General features: G+C 33.2%; 2 protein-coding genes across 5 annotated transcripts in view; one reads left to right on the top strand and one right to left on the bottom strand.

Moving 5' to 3' along the window:
• Window positions 1–10645, top strand: part of LOC123720637 (TNF receptor-associated factor 4) — a 57887-nt gene extending 47242 nt beyond the window's left edge. For 2 of the 4 annotated variants that reach the window (XM_045677335.1, XM_045677334.1), the window contains 6 exons: window positions 6086–6190; window positions 7171–7332; window positions 7728–7877; window positions 8202–8366; window positions 8516–8776; window positions 9099–10645. In XM_045677335.1, coding sequence (XP_045533291.1) covers window positions 6086–6190; window positions 7171–7332; window positions 7728–7877; window positions 8202–8366; window positions 8516–8776; window positions 9099–9452 — 1197 coding nt within the window. In that variant the 3' untranslated portion in view covers window positions 9453–10645. Of the gene's footprint in view, window positions 1–5751; window positions 5810–5914; window positions 5979–6085; window positions 6191–7170; window positions 7333–7727; window positions 7878–8201; window positions 8367–8515; window positions 8777–9098 lie in introns of those variants that run through there. The other 2 variants (XM_045677337.1, XM_045677336.1) reach the window with 2 other exon arrangements.
• Window positions 10646–11700: 1055 nt separating this feature from the next.
• LOC123720154 (probable DNA replication complex GINS protein PSF2) lies at window positions 11701–13318 on the bottom strand. The gene is made up of 4 exons (XM_045676670.1): window positions 13300–13318; window positions 12802–13111; window positions 12197–12467; window positions 11701–11820 (listed from the first exon to the last, which is right to left on the bottom strand). Exons 2-4 carry the CDS (start codon window positions 13044–13046, stop codon window positions 11746–11748), a joined length of 591 nt encoding a protein of 196 aa, XP_045532626.1. The 5' UTR covers window positions 13047–13111; window positions 13300–13318; the 3' UTR covers window positions 11701–11745.
• Between the last annotated feature and the right edge of the window lie 7077 nt (window positions 13319–20395).

The following is a 20395-nucleotide window of genomic DNA, read 5'->3' as shown; positions in this document are numbered from 1 at the left end:
ATTAATATTATTGTCTATTACTAAACTTTTAGTTCGTTTGAGGTTGGATCGAAAATTCCGTGGCAAATTATCCTTTGCAATAGTTATTCCGAAATCGAGTCATAGAGTTGACTTCCATAATGGAGTGTTATTGTTCATGAGTAACAAGGTATATGTGTAGATTGAGAATGCAGGTTCCAAATAATTCGAAATACGAAGAGCAAAGTAGTTTGATTTCTAGTTAATATTTCTTTCTTTGCCTTATATTATTGGGTATTAAGCTTAATGGCGAATGATTCGCGGATCAATGTCCGAATTGCCGGCGAGAACTCACAATTGCTCAATGGCGGTTTCCGGTGATCGATCAATCTGCGCGGACGCATACTCAATTGGCTACTTGACTTTATTTATGGGGGAGTTTATTGCTAGGGATTTCCTAGTGGATTAGAGATTATAAGGTCATATTAATTCAAAACTTCTACTACTTTTGGGTACTATAAATTATAATATTGTCTACTATGTACTGTTAGCAATAATATTGGTGCATTATATTTGAATTTACGTGAATTATTTATTTTTTTAAATGTGTAAGCCTCTTATATATTATAATACATGTTGTTATACTCTTGCCGTTTAATGAGAGTAATATGTTAAAATTAAGACCTAGTTTTAATTCCGAAGAGTTTGTCCATGTCAGACTGAGCAACTTTACTATCTTTGACGCCAAACATCAATATTTCGTAACTAATTAAAGCAATATCGAGATAATGTATCAGTCTACCACAATAGACGCGCCGACAGTCTTCTGCTTACGAACGTATAAATCAACGCAAACCACCGGAACTGATATCAGTTTCGTAACCTCTTGTCAATTTGATAATGTTCAAGTGCAGCATTATGTACAATAAATAGTTATTCAATACATTGTCAGAAGATAAGTTTATTTATTGACCTCTTCACAAATTTACATAACACAGTTATTAGCTATCTTTGAGAGATTAATGTTTATGATTAAGTTATTAAACTACATAAAAATATATTTGATTAAATTCAGAGATTTCGCGTAATATTGAAGTTATAACAATTATTTGATTAGTTTTACTTGTGTTACACATTATATGTATATATATATATATATAATAATTAAATAAAAAAGTATAAAATTTAAATACATATATAAAAATTCCAGTGTTTTCGGTGTTTGTAACCAACCACCTCCGAATTTTTGTGTGTAGTTCTTAGAATAGGTCGAAAACATACTACTTTTTTTGTTGATATACAATCTCGCTGTTGGCCTTAAGGTCATTTACAGTTCAGCTCGGGCTGTTTTAGAAAGCGTAGCTCGGCTGAAATGGGCTTTCTTCCCTTGATCAGCGAAAGGGCGTCTCCTGCGAGACTTGAACCTCGGCTTGGGCCGTCGCGGGGTGGGCCTGACGGGCAGGACGGAAGCTATTGAAGTAAACGAAATACAAACTAAAGGTCCACGCCTTCCTCAGTGATGGCGGTTTTTTACCCTAATCTGATTAAACATACTACGCACGCAGCCCTGAATGATAAGGGTCCTTATACGCCTTACTTTTCTTTAATTATAGGAAATATTAAAATATACCAACATTTTATAATAGATATAATAATACTGTAATAATTATATGACAAAGCCAACATATAATAGTTTAACTTCATAGAACTTTTATATTGTTAAATGTCAACCTTGACATGATGTTTGTGTAAATGTCATACGAATTTTAATGTGTTAGGAAAGGACTGTGACCTCAATTGATTACATCAAATAGATCTTGTTTCATGAGGTTTTTCTATTATCAAAAAACCCGATTTGGCTATTCTTATACCAAATTATTATGCGCATCACTGTTTCGACTGTTCTGGAATATTTATCTTACAAAAAGTATATTTGCGGAATGACTTCAAGAATATATGCTGAGACCATTCGTCCAAAACCGACCAAAAATAAATGAAAATAAACACATGTATTCTAAATCAAATGTAACTCGATCGCCCGAGTTCTGAGATGTTCTAACATTAATTGAAGTGAGGATCTGTCAAGTGGGACATTTCTGGTTCTTTTTAATGTTCTGGATATTTATTGTATATTGATAATGAATTAAAATACATTCGTAACTGACAGTTGTGCCTTAGAAGTTCTTTACAGGATTGTCAAGACGTAAAATATATAGTTAGAATGTAAAACGAAAGATGAAGCTATTGCACAGTTCGATTGTGATTCGTCAACAGTATCTCTAGTCCAAATCCGCGTTGACACGCGACATGAAACGTCATGTTATGTCAATTGTTCCAATTACATTTGAAGGCTTCGTCTTGCGTGTTTTTTATTTCATCCTTACCGTCCGTTACTACACTTAGTGAATTCTAAATGGGAGATTTTCTGGTACCAGAATTGACAGTCAATTAAATTAAAAGATATTTCCAACTTCATAAAGCAATTTTAAATTAAATCTTTCAAGACTGATGCACATTCATAGATATGATTGACATTTTGTAAACAAAGCCCAATTTAGACGCATTAGCCGGGATCGCCGATAATAAACTGTCAAGTTTTGGAAATTGGTGGCCTATATCAAATATAACACAAGTAAAATTACGTATAACAAAAGAATACATACATTGTATAATCCTATTACGACTACTTTAATATAGCAATTTCTTAATGTAATTTAAAAGATGTATGTGTAAGTACAAAGTACTTTCTTAATATTATCTATTAGATAACAGTTTTTTAATGATATTGTAAAGCTGGGTCTTATAAGACACGAGGAATATAAAAAACCGCGTATAAGCATAGCGAATCGAGCGTACCTGAATAAAACGTAGGTAACTTGCTGATGGTTCACGGGTCGCCCTTTACGTGTATTAACTATGCTACTTTTAACTATAACAGTAACAAATATCTAGCACATCTTCCTACATCATAACCAGCTAACAATACTAATTACAATTGTAAAAGTGATTACATATTCCAAGTAAGGTTCCGCTACACTCGGCCATCGAACTCATTTCCGCTCCTTAGCTCTAAGTTTTTTACCATAATTTAATATTGTAAACAGTCTTTCAATTTATTTAGTTTACGAGGATGTAATTAAATTTTAGTTCGCTGGTAAAGGATATTTTTATTTTTTGTAAATAAAAGTTCACCTGCCAGAATTGTTTTTATCCTAATATTTATATATGTTCTAATACATTTAACAGATTTGCGTTAAAATTATCACTAAAAGACCTGTCCAGCCTCATTATAAAGTAGACTTAAGATATAGGTTATAACAATCGTGACGGTGTTTTACAAATTTCTCTTACTTTATAAACTAAGCTACAAATTTTGCGCATTTTTCAATTCTCACGTCATCTAACAAATTTAAATGTATTTATTTATTGTAGCTTTATATTATTATTCTATATTTTCAACAATTTATAGACGTGTACAGTTTCCAATTAAATAACTTTCCAGCAAGTGTCATAGTGACAGCCTTGACAATTGACAAGTGTTTTTAAACATCAAAGGAACATGGTGTTCATTGACATGCACCTTATGATAGGCTAAGATTAACCAGACGATACCTGTCGGCTGTCGGCCGTTGACGTGAGAATGTAAACATGTAGTAAGCTATAGTAAATACACTATTTAGTTCACTCGTTTTCAATAAACACAAAATTGTGTGACATCAAGCGTGTTACGAAGAAAAAAATATATCTAAAGTATGTTTTTGTATAACCAATTATTTTCGTCAACAAAGAACCTTTTTTTACTATTCAACTACAAAACCACAGGATATAACAGATTTATACTGATTACTACTCGTAATCAGTTTTAAAGTTTTTTAACATTTTTATAAATATCTTTAAAAGAACCCTCGAATCGATAGGATATATTTTTATCTAGTTAGTCAATAAATTACAGAACATCGTATCGCTACTTACATAATAAATTATTGTATTACTTGTAAAAACCTTTCAAAGGATTATTCGTAAAAGTTATGATGCATAGCTTAAGCTAAATTTTTATTATTCCACAATTAGCCATTAATACGACGTAACACCGGATATGGTAGCTAATAAATTGTGGCAATTGTGAAGTCGAAAACAACATTCACAGTAAAAATAACGTTTTCAATTTAAATAAGCAGAATTGAGGCGGGCGAAACAGTACTGTTCAAATAAACAATAACACATAATTTATCATAGGGAAATTACCAAGTATATAAATTACTGTCAGAGGTTATAAATATTTTTGCATTTGACTATGTACGAGAACATCTGTAATCAAATGCAAAAATATTTGTCTACTGATATTTCAAAACTAAGGAATCTCCAAACAGGTTATTCATATAAGGAATAATATCCAATTACATAGCAAAACCTATCGCCCACCCATTTACTTGCATCACGTCTCCCACGTAATCTTAAATTAAGTATTACTTATTGGTATAAAATAAGTCATTAAATGGTAACTATAAATTTTATATTCTTCAACTAATTGATAGTCTGTGAAATCCTCAGACTATATACATATACTAGCGATTTGAAAAGTAAATCATATCTTTAACCTGCATAAAGTTTTATTCTGTTTGAGGTAAAGTAATTACTTGTCATGTAGGTGTCTCGTCCGGCGTCCAAGAATATTTACGTTGATGACATTCCACATACAAATTCTTGATTAATTTATCACACTAATATGTTATTTGTTACGACTGTATGTGTTGCTTTGAAATCTTGAGTTCTACATACAGAAGTCAATTTATTTTAGACCGTCATAAAGTTACTTCATTATTGCTTTGTTTTTATTTTAGCTACGTTTTTTGAATTGATTGTGTATTCAAACAGACTTTTATATTTTTGCTCATAGCAAACATTCTAATTTTAATCTACACATGCAATTTCGTTGTCAAAACGTCGTAAGCGCAATAAAATATCGCATTTCGTGTTTACGATACAACGCGTTCTATAATTGAGCGATGCGGGAGAGTTCAACACATCGCGGTTCATCTTTTTAGAATACGACACAAATAACATTCTATATTTGTAAATTTATACACGGACAGCTTTAAGAGCGATCATCCACGGTCACTCGTCTACACAATTTTCGTCTTTGTTACGGAATAACAAGTCACATAATTCCATGTATTAGCAAAATGTATAATGCGCTTTATCCTAATTTATAGAATACGGATTCTAAGGTGCTGTTATGCAGAAGCCATGGCGATGACCACATGCAGCAGTGTTTGTAAATAGAACGCATCGTAACTACTCAGTTGTATTTTTATCAACTTTAATGAATGATTCGACGTCCACTGCTTGTTTAGTAGCGGCGTTATGTTGGGAGTTTATTGAGATGCAGTATTGAACTAATCCAGAGTGATATTCGCGTTATCATTTATTTACTCACATACTTTGGGGCTGTGACATCTGTGAAAGATGTTTCGGTTGTATGTGACATCGTTAGTTCTTGTTTACAAACAACGCTGAACTTTTTGTTCGTTCATTGTTTAGATACTAATTGCGGACAAATGCATTCTCTCAGTTTTCACTGTATCTAAGCGTGTGAAAGTACCGCTTATGAGATTCTTAGCGTGTATTTGCCTCATTCATTACTGTTTTGGGAAGTAAAAAATCACGCTTATCTCGGCGCAAACAAGGCAACAGTGGTCCAAGAGCCATCTGTTCGTTGCACCCATAAAGATAACGAAATTGTTCAAACGGGAACGATATGCATTTTGTGTCAGGCCCTTGCCCAGAGCTCTCGTTCGCGCGAAAAATCTGCCATTTTATACAAACTATGTGCTCCATATTCGATCGTACGGTACGTTGTTTGATTTTCTGTATGAGATGTGGTTTATTTTTGATCGCGTTGTCCTATTTAATCCGTTATGGCGCGCCGCGTGCGCTCTCATCAGTCTAGTAGTGTTGCTTGACGTGTATACTTTCAATATTTCAAAATGCTTAAATATATAGTTAATAAGTTTAAAAAGGTTTCATCTAATTGCAACTTGTTTACTTCGAATAATGTAAATATTGCTTGAAGCGATTTTTGGTAATTTTTTAAATTTATATTCAAGGTTTATCTATTTTGTTATAGATTTATCCGGACCCGGAATCGGAGAAGGCTATAATGGGTTCAGTGGTGTATTGCATTCACCACAAAGAAGGATGTCAATGGTCTGACGAGCTTCGCAAGTTGAAGGTATGTTGAGAATAGTAAACATTTTAGATAGATTGTAATCAGGTGAGCGATAAAACGGCTCAAATTTAGATACTCTCCGTGTTTGGCATATTTTTTTATCAGATGTTTTATTGAGTAAACAGATTGTTGGACGATAAACATTCTTTACTGAATGAGGAATCAGCGTAAATAGTATATAAATAAATTTTAGTAATTAGGTATTTGAAGGAATTCCAATTTTATTAATTTTCAGATAGATGCATCGAACTCAGAACAAAAGTTTAAATGATAATTTCTGTTGATATGTTAAAATGATAAGCTTGATTTACAACTGTTAAGTAGGACACTATCGCAATATTATTACATAAAGTCAGCATGTTTTATTGATAAATCATATTCACACAAATTTTCACATAAAATTTATTTTTTGGCCTAAAATTTAGTTCAAACATATGTTGTAGTTACCTTAAAAGTGAATTTGATTGATGGATTTGTAAATTAAAGTAACAACTTAATCGGCACTCCATATAAAATTAAGTCATTCTGTTGAATCGAGGTAGTACTTGGATATGGTTTTTTATGAAGTGATATTTTATTAGTATGCATTTTAGCACCATAGCAGTATCGTATAAAGTATAATTTTAACTATATACCGATGCAAAACTGCGCATTCTCTGGCGTCACCAGTTGTATCGGTTCAAATATATTTCTCAAATAATTTCATTCACTTTATGAGAAAATTTACATAAATTTAAGGTAGGTTAGGTGTATACATTGTGTTTTCGCATTCTTAGATTTTTTGATTATTCTAATAAAATATTAATCTATGTATATAGAAGTATTGACACAAACATTATATTGTATGAACAAAAGCAAACCCAACAAAAGCAAAACCGTGTGATTTAGACGTCTTATTTACTTTAAAAATAAAATATATTTTATTTTTATATATAACGTTATATAACGTTTTTCTTATTCCTTTCTTTTGTTTCTCATTCCAGGCGCATTTAAACACTTGCAAGCACGATGCAGTGCTCTGCGCTGCGCAGTGCGGTGCGATGATCCCGCGCGTGTTAATGCAAGACCACCTGCGTTACACCTGCCCACGTCGCCGCACCAATTGTGAGCACTGTGCTAAGGAGTTCTCTGGCAGTGCGCTTGAGGTAATTTTTTCATCCTTAAAAACAAATAGAGCTTATGAGAATATCGAGGTAGACCTATTTGCTTGTACGCTTGCTAAGTTCACAAGAGCTGCTAGTTACAAGAGTTATATATTCTTTAAATGTATTTTAAGTATTGTAGTAAAGGTATTATTGTGGAGTTATATCGTATTAGTAGTAACTGTTAAGATACAATAATAATTTAAAATAAATAATTTATTCGTAAACATAATCACTTCGCTTATTTGACTTGATGTATAGCCAATTACTTCACATAAGTTCGGTCTAAAAATTATATTCTATTATTTTCTTACAATTTATATAATCTGTGATAATATACATAGTAAAATTAGGTCGAACTGAAAACCTTAAAAGTTAATAATGGACGTATATTCCAGGACCACCAAGGAAACTGTGGTCACGAGCCAGTCTACTGCGAGAACAAATGCGGCGCTAAAGTGCAGCGCCGTCATACTCAGCAGCATTTGCAGCAACATTGCAGCAAGCGGCTTGTGCCCTGCCGACACTGCGGCCAGAGATACACACAGGTGAGATACTCTATTTTCAATATATAGTCGCACTTTTTAAGTAAGATTTTTGTAGGTCAGTTCAGAAACAAAACATAGTGTGAGTCGTATTTTAGACGTATGTCAGACCTATAGCGCTAAGTTCTGTCAGAATACGGATACTCTGTTATGTTCTCCAGTTTTAAATGATGCTACCTTTGTGCTAAGTATCTTTTATTTAAAAATGGCTATATTATCATTACTATTCCGCTTTCTCTAAGTATTTATTTTCTTTAACACAATAATAAAAGTTATTTGAACCTATAAAATTGCGATGAGCTTAATATAATAATATGACTATTACAGGACACAGTGGGCGCCCATGGAGCATCGTGTGCGCGTGCGCCGGTGCCATGTCCGCAGCGTTGCGCTGCAGCACCTGCCAGAGACGAGTTGGATGCTCATCTTCGAGATCACTGCGCTGCTGCCTCTCTGCCTTGTGCCTATAGAGACGCTGGTTGTCGCTTCAAGGTAAAATAAAATCCGTTTTGAAATTTATAAAAACTCAAAATAAGATTTTTACCTACCAAAAAAAAACGTCGAAATTCGAATAGCAATGGCGTAGTAATTAAATTTTTTTTATCAACAATTTGATTTTAATTGATACATTAAAATTTCAGGGCACTCGCCAAGCTCTTGACCGCCATGTTGAAGAAAGCTGCCAGGCGCATTTGGCCCTTGTATGTGGGGTAGCTACGAGACAGGCACGTCAATTGGAATCCCTAAGATCTGCTCTCGCAAGATTAGCCCTCAACCAGTCTGGGGCTCTCGTCTGGAGAATATCAGACTTCGCTGCGAAAATGGCCGAAGCTAAATGCAAAGAGGGCGTAGAACTTGTATCTCCAGCTTTCTACACCAGTCAATATGGTTATAAATTGCAGGTGAGATAAAGCATATTTTATTAATTGCAAAAAAAAAACTTAATTTTAAAGTTTCAATTAATAACATATCAAGCAAATTAAGTTAGTTTGTTTGTAAACAAAGGGAGAGATTATTTATATTGAGTGAATAATATCGCGTGACTAACCCATTGCCAGTGGCCGTAGTACTACTAAATCCGTGCAGCTTAGTCATGTCGTTTTATTGTGGAATTTACGGTTGCAGGTCTTTTATTATAATCTATTTTCGTTTACTACCGAATACAAAAAAGGCAATACAATATTTTAATTATTTTCTTGTGTTAATATTATTTGATTGTTTCAGGCGTCACTATTTTTAAACGGAAACGGCGCTGGCGAGTCTACCCACATGTCAGTTTATATCAAGATCTTGCCAGGTGAATACGATGCTTTGCTGCGCTGGCCGTTCGCCCATACCGTCTCTTTCACACTCTTCGATCAAAGCTCCACGCCAGACAGAGCCTGCAATATGGTCGAGAGCTTCGTCCCAGACCCGACCTGGAAGAACTTCCAGCGACCATCAAAGGAACCAGATGCACTAGGATTCGGTTTTCCACGATTCGTCTCGCACGAAATGCTCAAGAAGAGGAACTTTGTGAAAGATGATGTCCTATTTTTACGGGTCAAAGTTGATCCCAGCAAGATTGTCGCTGTATAAACCAAAATAGTCACTGTTATTTAGTATTAGATATTTAAAAAATTTAAAAGTCATAGATTTAGATGTACATACTTAGTATAAGATGTAAATAGTTTTCCGTTTTATATAAGCTGTAAATATTAGTTAGGAGCGCATTTGCAGCATTGTTATCCTTTCACTGAAGATCTCTTGAATTTCATTGCCGTCAAAAGCATAACAAACTGAGCATGTGTCAAAGGTGATCAGCTAATACTTACCCGTGCCATATGCACACATTTTTATAGGTCCCTGCAAAAATTGTGTGTTGCCAGAAAACGTTCGTTGAACATTTTTTGTCGCCTTACAAAGTTAATAGGCGTTTTAAAAAATGCAGAACTTAAATTTAGATTTACATATACAGTATAGAAACTTTGAGACACGTTCGGTTATGTTATTTCGGCACGTCTATGTATATATCTAAGAATATTAAAATATATATTTATTGTATGTATAGAAGGACATGAAAAATGTATTGTAAATATAAAATCCCTCGTTTAACAAGCTGGAGTTAGACCAAAGTGTTTTGATGACTTTGCGATAAAGAGATGTAAAATAGACAGAGCAAAGTTATCAACGCAATAAAAGACGGCCAAGTCGTGAACTATTGTGTAAGCGTTTTTTTGATTCTAATATTTTGTTTAAGTATGTATTCCCATTTTTTTCTAAATTTCTACTTCGGATCTCTAAATAACGCTTGCTTGAAATTAATCTCAACGGTAATTTTACATTCCAGAGACATTATTATAAGACCACTTATTCGTTGCATCATATTTTATTATCTATAGGTTAAGGATATTGCCTATCGTGATTATGTAAAGCATTGAGGGCTTTATTATTTGATAATTTAATACAATTTTTATTCAGGCCATAGACATTCTGATTATAATTCCAAGAATATTTTATTGTATAAAAGTAATCATTCTGTCCTTCCCATCATTATAATGTTGGTAAGAGATAGCATGACAGATAAGATTATTATAGTATAGTTATTTATCTTAGGAGGAAAAAGTATAGTACTGTTCATGCCAATGTCTTTAGTGTAGGTTTCTTTAGATTTAGTTCTAAATAACCTAGCCTAGCTAAGAATAATGACAACGAGACTAACAAATAGAATAGTTAGTGTTAAGAGTAGATGATTTACATGATAAGGTGAAAAATATATTTTTTTTCTTAAATACATCTTTTATTGAACTGTCATGCATAATAATAATTAAGAGATTTCTTTCTTAATAAAATCAAGGACTACTGGTTACTTAACCAAGTAACCCATGAAAGTAATAGATTTTTAAAACATTGAAAATATGTGTAGGACTCAAAAAAATATCTATTCTGCATACATCTAATCTGGAACATATCTTCTCAGAGAGAAAACCAGTAGCAATCTTGCGCATACGCTTATGTATATGACATAAAAACATATCTGGCACATTTAATTTAATGTTAATTACTAAAATGCTATTCTACTAATGTTCTGCAGTGTTGGCCTATTGGCTTCAGCGTGCGACTCTCATCCCTGAGGTCGTAGGTTCGATCCCCGGCTGTGGATTTTTTTCTATATGCGCATTTAATATTGGCTCGAATGGTGAAGGAAAACGTCGTGGGGCGGCTTGCCTTAGACCATGAAACGATCATGAAACAACTACAGAAATCAGAAACCTAATTTGGAAGAACTAAAAAGATTGTAGCGCCATTGCTTTTGCAATTCTAGGTTCCAAATTTATTTATTTAAATAATCTATGTTGAAAAACATGAAGGCTCTGGTGAGTTTTTTGTGAGAATTTTACATTCACATTGTTTGTGGGAATCTCAAAAATCTTTAACTAGATCTAACCTAATATTATGAAATATCAATTCCCATCATTTTCTTACTGTAGTGGAAATTTTAAGATATAAAAGGCAGTTTCTCCAATACGGCAGCTAGTTACACACGGAATTCCATATGATACATAGAAACTCCAGACATCTCCTTTAAAATTACCAAATGATTATAATGAGATAAGATTTCTCTTAATCGCCATAACCCTTAGATGCACCACAATCAGAGATAGGATGTATCTTAAGCATCAGCAAACTAAGGGTAAGATTCAGAATCGAGACTATGCGTAACTGCCATTTGTCAGAAATATATTGGATTATGGAAAAAGTTAATATATTTGACACTATGGAAGTTGTAATTATAAAGCCTAAATTTAAATCATTCAGTTTTTATAAAATATTATTTCAAAGATGATTTCCAATGGTGTACAATTTATTAAAAAAATATAGATATTTATTTTCACAAATTTTGTGAAGTTCCGGACTGGCTGAATGTAGAACTATTCAGTGTTGCTGATGATGACTTCTTCGATGTCTGAAAATATAAAAAAATTAAGAAATAACAGCAAGATATAAGGTATGACTCACATTCCACTTATTAATATTTTTAATTTGTTTTACTTCCATATAGTAAAAAGATAGCCAATAAGATATCTAAAAAACTGTAATAATTAAAGTTTGTGTAATATTTGTTGTTTTAACAAAGCCGAGTAAGGCTTTGTGCTAACACTGGTTTATTAATAATATTTCAAAATAATTATACATGCATTCAAAAAAAAAATACTAATACATATATATATATACATTTTTATGATGTAGTAGGTGATCAGCTTCCTGTGCTTTGCAAACAATAACATTTTATAAAAAAACCTTGATAGTATTAATTTTAGATAATAGTAAAATTAAAATACCATTTGAATCTTCAGTAATTCATTCATAGCCGAAGGCAGCAGTGGTTTTACAGAATTGATTTCCATCATTGTTAAATGATCCAGTCTACCATAAGAACCACCAGACTTCATTAAAGCATCCATAGAAGTCCGTAGTTTGGACATCCTTATATCCCATATGTCTTTGATAATAGTTTTAATTTCAGATGCATTTGGTATATCTTCCGATGCAGCTCCTAATATCAGTTTTGCTTCTACCATATAATGTTCATGGGGCATTTTTGTAAAAAATCTGAAATAAGATAAATTACCAATAAGATATGGTAACTACTACAAAATCTGGATCATCAAAATAATAACCAAATTAAAAAATAATAAATAGACAAATAACATACTCTAAGCTAGTCTAGAGTAACAAATACTTTATAGGGAAATTGTTGTTTACAAAACAGTGAAGGTGAAGTTGTATAATCCTAATTAATAATAAAATTAATTTTAAGTAAATAAAAAAGGTGGGATTTAGTTACACATGTAAAAAATATTTACTAATTATTTATTCTCCTTATTTAATTGCTAGATTTCGTTTTCAATCGCTAAAGCGATAAATCGTTACACGAATTTCTTACCTGGATCTTTTTTCTTCTTCTTTGATATTTTCCAAATTATCAATTTCCATCCAATCTGGGGGCACAATTCGACACTTTTGTTTTTGCTTTAACATAACCGCTAACCATAGCGGAACGTTCATAGGTAATCCAGCACGAAAAGGTCCAAATTCACCACAAATTAAGTAGATTTTGTCGTACGAAAAATTTGGTATTATACTAGCTATTCTGTTTTCACCTATAAACTCTATTTCATACGGATCCATAGTTAATTTGTTTCACTGCACTACCATTTATAACCATTAAACAATACAGTTATTTAATGTAAAACCTAAAAAATAATAAAATTCAGTCAATATTATGATGATGTGATTAATGTTATCATGATAGTTGATACAAAACCGAAAGTTGAAATTTCAAAAGTTCATTTTTATGGAAATTAAAAGTTTACATCAATGTCAAATTTTGGCGCTAAATTGGAAATTTGCTATCATTTTATAATGTCATTGAGCGCCTTACTATTCAATTTTAAACTTCTAAGTGTGCCATCTATTAGAAACATAAAATTTCTAAATAACTACGTAGTTTACGTTGTCACTTGTAGAAGGGTGATATTATTGTAAATCTGAAGGCAGAAATTAATGTGAAGATATAATTAAATATATATAATAATTATAAATAGTGTGACTTGCGCAAGAATATCACAATAATATTTTACTGAGTATCACGCCATCTAGTCATGCTTTTCTGTATTAAAGTTTACTGTTAACTTGTATTTAATACTATAAGAAACAGATAGAGCGCAGCACATACTTTTGTTTTTGAACCAATTTAAACTGGACTCACCGAAAGTTTGTTATTGTATTGCGTTGAATTCGATATATAAAGTTTAAACTATTGACAATTCAACATTTGGATCAACATATTCCTTTTGAATTGTGATACGAAATATTAGATTTTTTCTATCAAATAAAATCATTTATGTTTATCTTTCACAACAGTTACTTATTAATAATTTAATAGCCAACAAAACACAACAACTATAATTTAAATTTAAGCTAAAAATACATATCAAATTGGGGGTAGTTTTGGACACAGCGTTAAAGTATCATACTATTTTTCATAACTGTAACACTTTATTATAAGTGACCACTTATTAGTATTATTTTATTACTTAATAGATACACACCTATTGCGTTTGAAACTCATTAGGCCTGTATCTACCTTCCACCTTTAGATTTCGTATGTTTTGATTTAGATATAATTTTAACCTTCCTTCCTTTTTAATCACTGTATATTCGTAAAAATGGTATAAATGTCCGGCCGGTTGTTTTTGAGATTATCGCATTCATACAGACTAATAGACTTCGCCAGGGGACTTCATTTTATAATACATACGATTGACATATAAAGTACATACTTAGATAAATGATGTAATAAATATACCTTTTACAAACTATGTTATCCAATGTTTATACATAAGTCTTGATCAGAACCATAGATTTTATTTAAATACTAGTCTCGTAGTCTACAAGTATCCAAATGGTGGACAGGAGCAAGATAATAATTTTGACGGTTCCACGATCGATGCAAATCGCTTTGGCAAAGTGCAAAGTCCTAATTACTAGCAGTAAATTAGGGTGGCCGGTTGACAATGTCGCAGACATCTGATATTTATGGAGATTCACTGAGCGGACTTCTAGTTTCTTTGTTTGTATGAGAGTTGCGGAGTTAATTATCATGCTATTGCATTTTAGTGTTTTTTAGTTTTATATAAGCATAGGATACAAATTTGTACGTGTTCCATTCATTACACACGTGCCATTTTTGTTTAATCTTATGACATACTTAAGGCTTTTGACTAAATAATCTTAGTACTGGGTATTTTAACTTCTTGTTTAGATGTGCGTTTGTGTATTAATCTTTAGTATTCTTTAGTACATAGTACTAGGTACATAATATATCTACTACTAGAAAAATTTGTAGATATGATTAACATTAATTAGTGTTACAAAATTAAAATTTATATATATACATATTTATTAAAGTCTCAGCAAAAATTAAAAGAAAATAATTATATTTGAGATGGCCACCTTTGGCTTTTATACCTGGTCTGTTTGGCCACAAATCTAAAGTTTTACGCATGTTTCCAAGGGAAATTTCGCCACTGCTTACTCCAAAGATTTTTTAAGTGACTCAATGACGCCGCGTCGTTTAGAGCAGGCCATTCCTCTAAAACTGACCATAATTTGAAAAGGGTTGAGGTCTGGGCTAGATGCGGGCCAGTCTTCAGCTCTTATAAAGTTCGGAACGTTTGTTTCAAGCCAGGCTTGTGTAGTTCGTGCCTTGTGGCTAGGTGCGCAATCCTGCTCGGAAGTCCAGGGTATATTTTTTATAAGTGTATTGCTCAGAGGTTTCACAACATGATCCAAGATTGTATCTTGATACACTTTGGCAGAAGTCTCTTTTTTCACAAAAATTTAGTTTTGTGACACGTTGATAAGACATGCCCCACCAAACCATCACTGACGCACGATGATGACCGCGTTATACCTTTACGACCACTTGAGCAGCTACTTAAGAACTGTGAGCGTAAACTTTATAATTTTTCTTATTGTAGCGTTCTTCAATCGTAAACTTTTTTCATTGGTAGAGATTTCTGGTCTTTTCACCTGCGTATCGCGACAGAAGGAATTTTGATCGATCTAATCTTTTTAATTGTAAAGATTTATTTAGGGTTTATTTTTACATGTCCTGTATATCGGCGGGACGGCGGCGGTTCATTTCTGACGATAAGATGTTTTGTTTCCCTAATGGGGTTTTTCATCGACTTCTGGCTTTAGTATCATTAACAGCCTTTGTAGTTCAAACAGCACGCGGTCACTTCGATCTTTTCTGCTCTTTGATTGACAAAGTGTTGTTGTATATGTTGATAGCACGATATATAAACATACGGCTTTTGAAGTGTCTGGAAAATGACCGACGACGCCATACCCACTTTGTGCAAGGCGATCACTCCAATCCTATTTTCTTTAACACCCCATTCAATATTGTGATTTGATAATGATCACGAAAAAATTTATTATGACATTCGTTGTGGGCTTACTCAACCACAAAACTATGATTGGCTGCAATTAGCATTTCTTAATGAAGCCCCATCTCGTGCCACTATTTACAATTGATTTAACGAGTTTAAGCGTGGATGTAGCAATCTCAATCATGATCCGCGTGAGGGACGTCCTTTAACAGCGACTACTGAAGATAACATCAGTGCTGCGTGACGCATGTTAGAGGAAGATAAGAGAATGACATATCAGCAGATACGGGCAAGCATAGGTATTGGTATGAGTCAAATTCAAAAAATATTACACGAACATTTAGATCGTCACAGGTGATGAAAGCTAGATATGCTACGAACGCGAAACCAAAAGACAATCAGCTCAGTGGGTGTTTCCTTTCGAGGATCGGCCAACTAAGAAGAAAGGAAGAAGTCAAGGAAAAAAGATGATTACCTCATTCTTTGGTCGGAAAGGTCATTTCGCGACAGTTGTGCTAGAAGATGGAAGGACCGTTACTACAGACTGGTATTCTCTTGGAAAAAAAATCGAGAGCAGCGCCCTCGAAGTAGGATCCTCCTTCACCACGACAATGCTTCAGCGTACTCCGCAAAACGGACTGATGAATATTTGACTATAGCCGGTGTCGAGATAATGAGTCATCCGCCATTCAGTGCTGACCTGGCGCCCTGCGACTTTCATTTATTCCCGAGAACTAAAGATGAAATTCGAGGTATTGGCTTTAGATGCCCCGAACATGCGGTGAAAACATACGAGAATGCCATAGAAGAGACCCATAAGGAAGAATGGGCCCACTGCTTTTTTCAGTGGTTTTATCGAATGTGACGATGCATAGAGAGGAACGGAGTTTGCTTCTACAAACAATAAAAGTATTGGCAACTTTCTATATTAAGCCGTCTTTCATTTTCTAAACATTTTCAGTGTTACCATCAGTGCTCTGGTCACAAGGCTTGCCCTAAAGTCCAGATTTAGCGAACTGAGTGAGGCCAATTCTGCGTACTTCTAATGACTTGGACGTGGAATAAGTGATACCTGTATCTTATATTCCATAATAAACGTATTTTATTACTACTATACTTACTATATATGCTTTTATTAAAACGAGTCTTTATTGTTTCAGAAATAATGATAAATAAATTGAAACAATGAGATACGAAGCTTTTCATTAATATATTATATAACATGGGTGTAAGAAAGCAATATTTTAGTAATGCCTGAAAAATATATTATAGTACCTACCTTGAATTTGTTTGTAAAGAGAACTTAGACCTGACAGAGATTCCGTGAGCGGGAGTATCAGGTATATCTCGAAATAACGACTGCCATAGGCCGGCCCTAATGTTGCTGGAATGACGCCGCAGACGCCGCAGACGCCATTAACGCAAGCTCGAACCATACAGCATATAGCGGTTATATATGAAACTATTCAATCAAATTAATTCGCACGATACAGTACATTATTTCCCCACCTCCCAATTACTGCAATACATAATCAATAAAAATTTACGACAAACCGGTGGCAATAGAAACTGTTAATCAGGTGTGTCTGACGCCCCCTATATCGTAAACATCCACCCGTTGTCATTGCTGGCGAATCGGCGCATAATCGTAAACCAGCCATAGTGCGAGATTTAACGACAATCGCTTATGTCCAACGTTAGGTGCGAAACACCGGCAATGCGTTATAAATTAGCGTTAATAACGGAAACGTTTGTAGCGTTATTGGTGGCTGCTGTCAAAATTATGTTCGCATTTTGAATTTTACGCGGCAGTTATTTAGTCTGTGGTGGGGCAGTGATTATTTCGTGATGTGTTTATTTAATTATGTTCTGTGCTATGTAAAATTAAAAAGAAAGTAAGGCCTACAGTCCAGTTCTTCTTTATTCAAAACATTTCAATTTCGATTCCAAATAAGATACCAATAATCGTTGACTTGCTTTATACTTTATGGTAAAAATGCACTGAAATACGCATTTAAATCGAATTATGACAATGTATAGGATTAAGTAATAACTAATAAACATCTAATTACCATTATATCCCGTTAATTAGCTTTACCAACATTATTGTACGTAATTATATCAGATTGTAATTTAGGGGATTTGCTATAGTAAATAACATTAGCTATGCAGGTGTGAATTGACGTCGATTGGATGAATTAACAGATAACAGTGATTATATAATTATTATGAATTGCCACAGGCTAGACAGAAATTACATCTTGTAATTGACAGTTACGACTTTATGGGCTAAATATTGATTGGTATAGTGGTAATATTTATCGTGGAAATAATATTTTTTTACCATCGTAACAAACACGGCACTATTCCCAGTAAGACCACATCGGCCATAAGTATTAAAGAAATGATTGCCATAGTAACGAACACGGTTCTATCATGAGACCCAAGATCGTTACATGTGGTTGTCTGATGTGTTGAATGAAACTCGTCATTTTTGGGCACAGTTTTCTTTTCACCCGTGTACATCTTAGCTATAATATATTACTCCAAACAATCTTAAATCTACTATCACTACAACAATCGGATTTTTTTCTTCACAAATTATTAATAACATTCCGTATATAGATTGGAACTACATGGATGGGTCACGTAGTTTGAACGATGTCAGCGTACATAATAAGTTTGTTAGAATATATACTAAAGTTGTCATTTTACATAATATTTGAACATAAAACCATTTTGAGCTTCGATTAAAAGTTGAGGTATCATAAATTGATTCAAAGCTTTACATTTATCATTACTTGTGCAAATCAGGTCCCCAGACGCCTCTCGCCTCACAGCGCACGTAACGCATAAAATTAGACATTAAAATGTATTCGAGCACAGCGAATGGGCAGAGTTCCTTTCAATTACTCATCCAGAAATCGACTAACTTCTTAAACGATTAATTTCTGATAATCATAACAATATATCAAAGCCACCCTCAGTATATACAGCCTATTTATAATGATTGGACTATTTATAAAACCTACTTCTTCGGCTTGTAAGCAAAATCTGCTTGCTGTCCTGTAATTTTAAAAGTCATTGTAACCTCAATTACGGAACGACGCCGGAATTTATTTTGTTGATGTTCTTCTAAGGTTTTTCCTAAATTAGTCATCAGCTCAGCTTTCATCATTATAGCGGCGCTAATTGAACCTACAACTTTCCTAATATACGTCAAGAGTATCAACCATCCAATGAGGTGGTCGAAATAATGTGGTAGTTGTATTAATTTGTACGGCTATTTATATCTTTCCCGCAGTTTATTGATTATATAAAATATTACATTCAGTTGTTTTATTTCTGGTACCTGATAGTTACAACAAAAGGCGTGTTTTTCAATAAAAATACCAGTTTTATAGATATATAAGGTGAAGTCGTACAGTCATAATTATAATCTTAAATTTGAGTTTAAAACTTACACCAATACCTAGAACCTTATATTATAGCATACGTAGTTAAACATAAGAAAGCGAAGTTTAATAAAGTTCTTATCAAGGCTCAGGCGCGGTGGCTAATTGCTGGATGCTAAGTGACCAGAATAGTTTCGGCTTCCGGCCGATAAGCCTACAGTTGTAAGTTGTGGAAGTCGTAAACGTAGAAAGCTTTTCCAAATATAATTCAGTGATTTATTCTTATCATATTTACAAAAAATATTCTTCTCGTTTCTGTGATTATTCTTATGCCTTCCATGCCAGTTTATTCACAATTAATTAAAATGTTAAGTTGAAGACCGAGATGCGTGAATTACTTTGACTACTGTAAAAATACTTCTAAACATTATTAATAAATTCACTGCGGATTTTATTTTTTTATTAATTCTACGTACAAAAAACTGCGCTCGTAAGAATTAAATGAAGAATAAAATTCTCCATACATTCGTACTAAGAGTTTACGACTCAAGTTATATCTTGAGATAGGAAAAACTTTTGTACCGGCACAGGCCAAGCGTAATCAACATAATTCATTAAATAATGAACGAAAATACGGATTATTCGGAAAGTTTGCAGTCGCCGCTTCATACTAACATTTATGGATGATACCGTATTTAAATTTGAGGGAACTTAAATTGTTTTTATCTTTTCTACTTTGTGAATCTGAAAATGAAAACAATTATACTGATAAATCAATATATGTCTTTATGAAAACGATTGGATATGTCTTTAGAAAAATTGGCTTAATGCACTATTTTTAAACTCTTTTTATGGTAACATAAAAGAATTTTACAAGGTTTCTAAATTATTACTCTGCAATTAGGTAATTATAATAATCCAGGGAGAACGCTTAATGTCGATTATATTTGAAAAACATAGTGAGTCGTAGATACAAAGATCAACAATCAGGCAGAGAGAACTGGTCACTGAGTGTAATATTTCGTAAATACATAACATACATATTTATGTAGTTTGTTTTTATATATATATAAATTACAAACTTTTACTTAACTACCGATTTCAATCAAATTTGCACACCGTGTGCAGTTTGATCTTACTTAAAAAATAGGATATACATATATTTAATTCTACTGTATGTGTA

Source organism: Pieris brassicae, chromosome 2 (assembly GCF_905147105.1).
Source record: "Pieris brassicae chromosome 2, ilPieBrab1.1, whole genome shotgun sequence".
Taxonomy (NCBI): Eukaryota; Metazoa; Arthropoda; class Insecta; order Lepidoptera; family Pieridae; genus Pieris; species Pieris brassicae.
Note: the sequence above shows the minus strand (reverse complement) of the source record. Positions and strands in the feature narration are given on the sequence as shown.